The sequence below is a fragment of the Argentina silus genome (genome assembly GCF_951799395.1).
Source record: "Argentina silus genome assembly, chromosome: 20".
NCBI classification, from domain to species: Eukaryota; Metazoa; Chordata; class Actinopteri; order Argentiniformes; family Argentinidae; genus Argentina; species Argentina silus.
In genome coordinates, this window is record NC_139674.1 from 10,288,009 (window position 1) to 10,290,272 (window position 2,264).

Consider the following 2,264-nt stretch of genomic DNA (forward strand, 5'->3'; position numbering starts at 1 on the left):
AGGTCGTAATGTGGATGGAGAGGAGTAAATTGCTACGTAAGTATTGTTATATTATCATATAGTTATAATATAACTGAGAGTGTGCAATAGGTAGTCACTGTCAGCTGGATCATGTGTCATTTGGTAGAAAAGAATATAGGTCTGTTATTTTGACCTGATAACATACAGTATGAGTTGTTAAAGTGGTTGTAATCCAATATATTTTTTTCCTGAAATTCAATCAACCCTAGAAGGAGGAGCAACCATTACGTCAGGTCCATGTCATAGGGGGACCTATCAATATAGGGGGGGGGGCAGGGGGGGTCTTCAAGCTAATGTATTACCTTTCATCATAGGCATGAGCTTCCACACCCCCAGTCCTCCCACTGAGGTGAACTGGCCTAGTGCAGTCTCCAACAGAAAGAGAGGCATCCCAGCAAACACCAGTGTCAGGAAGTACGGGATCAGAAAGGCACCTATCACATGACCGGAGCACATGTGTGACATACCAAGAAAAAGTTCACCTGTCAGCTTCTGTATCTCAAACACAAGGGAATAATTTCAAGATTGAAAGTTTGGTGTATTCTTCATCCACATTGTAAAGGTATTCAGTACCAATTCTAATGGTATTTGTATACTCAAAGGTGCAATCTGTATCTTTATGCCTCTACTGGCAAGGGACAAAAAGCAGAAACAATCAATTATTGAACAAACACACACACACACACACACACACACACAAACACACACACACACACACACAGACACACACACACATACCCCAACACCACCATCTCACTTCTGAAAGTGAGTGTGAAAACCTACTATGTGCAATTGATAGATTCCGGTCTTAGTTACGTTCAAGCCAATTATTGAACCTCCCCATCAGCCCTGCCTAATCATCAATACTTTCAGAATTGAAAGCATTAAAATCTAACTAGAAACCTAACTACAGATTGTGCCTTTAAAGATGATCAATAACCAGAACTGTGAGCACAGACACTGTGAGTGCAGACAGTGTGATGTATCTAGTCCTTATGAAAAATGTATTCATAAATATGGTATCATTATCACAGAAAGACCTCAGTAATATCATGAATATGATGCAACATACTACCACTATTCCGACTGTGATTAAAAATGTATGTTTGCTAATGTGGATTTTATTATTAGCTCATAAATAACCCATCAAGGTCAGTAATTAAAGATTCATGGTTGAATAACTCATGCAGTAGCTTGAAATGAAATGTTCAGAATGTTCTCTCACTTAGTTTTCATAAAACAAAACAACAGATCGATAGCCAAATTCATAAATAAGATGAATGAGCGTGTTTTTTTTTCTGAGAGAAAATATTTTCGAGAAAGTTCTATAGATTGTGAAGAGTGGACTTTCTAAATTAAAATGGATATTCAACGCAGCAAACACAGACTCAGTTAGCTGTATGACCTCCATTGCCCAGCTTTAGCTCAGGCCCACCAAAACACAGACCAGTATCACACAGTGACATGTGACGGGATGTGAAAGAGCTGCCAAGCCATCCTACAGTAATGTTTCTGTACTGTATGTGAAGCTAACCGGCCATTTTGGTTGTATTATCTATTGGGGCACTTGAGCTGGTTAGTTACACTACCAATGCATGTTACTTTGTGAGTCCTCTGTACAGAGCATTGCACTTCAATGATTGAAACTATACACATTTAAAACGCCATTTAGGCTCCCTTGACACAAAATGGCCTCCTTGCACCATTCCTTACCTCCTCCGTTCTTGCCGCACAGGTAGGGGAACCTCCAGACGTTTCCCAGGCCAATGGCGTAGCCCACACACGACAACAGGAAGTCAAACTTGCCCTTCCAAGCTCCCCTGCTGGGCAGTGTTTTCCTTTTCGTTTCTTCAGCAGGGGGCGCCACTGCATCCAGGTCCTCGAAGGGGACGGCCTGCTTGACCTCCGTCGGGGAGTTGAGGTCCACCGTGCTCTGACCGGTCTTCCCCATGGCGGGACCGTGAGTCCACTCAGGTCCAACCGTTGGTCACAGGTTCTCACAATTCACTACAGTACACTTATGGTCCAGCTATATGGTTGAGCCTCACTCAGTGCTTTTGGTCCCCTGCCAGTCTATTTCAGAGGGAGACACAGGCAATGAGCATGAGGCTGTGCTGTGGACCAATAAAAGACCATTGTCAGTGATTGGTGTTGGTGGCACAGAGAAACAACAATAGAACAATGATAAAAAGTAATGATCACTGACAAAGGATTTATCACAATATGAACCCATACTTTATTCA

General features: G+C 42.2%; 1 protein-coding gene across 1 annotated transcript in view; it reads right to left on the bottom strand.

The window, feature by feature from the left end:
- Positions 1-1,972, bottom strand: part of slc6a1l (solute carrier family 6 member 1, like) — a gene marked incomplete at both ends in the record, with an annotated part of 8,336 nt that extends 6,364 nt beyond the window's left edge. The window contains 2 exons of the mRNA XM_083691885.1: positions 324-455; positions 1,735-1,972. Of these exons, the coding sequence (XP_083548011.1) occupies positions 324-455; positions 1,735-1,972 (370 nt within the window). The remainder of the gene's footprint in view (positions 1-323; positions 456-1,734) is intronic.
- Positions 1,973-2,264: the final 292 nt, after the last annotated feature.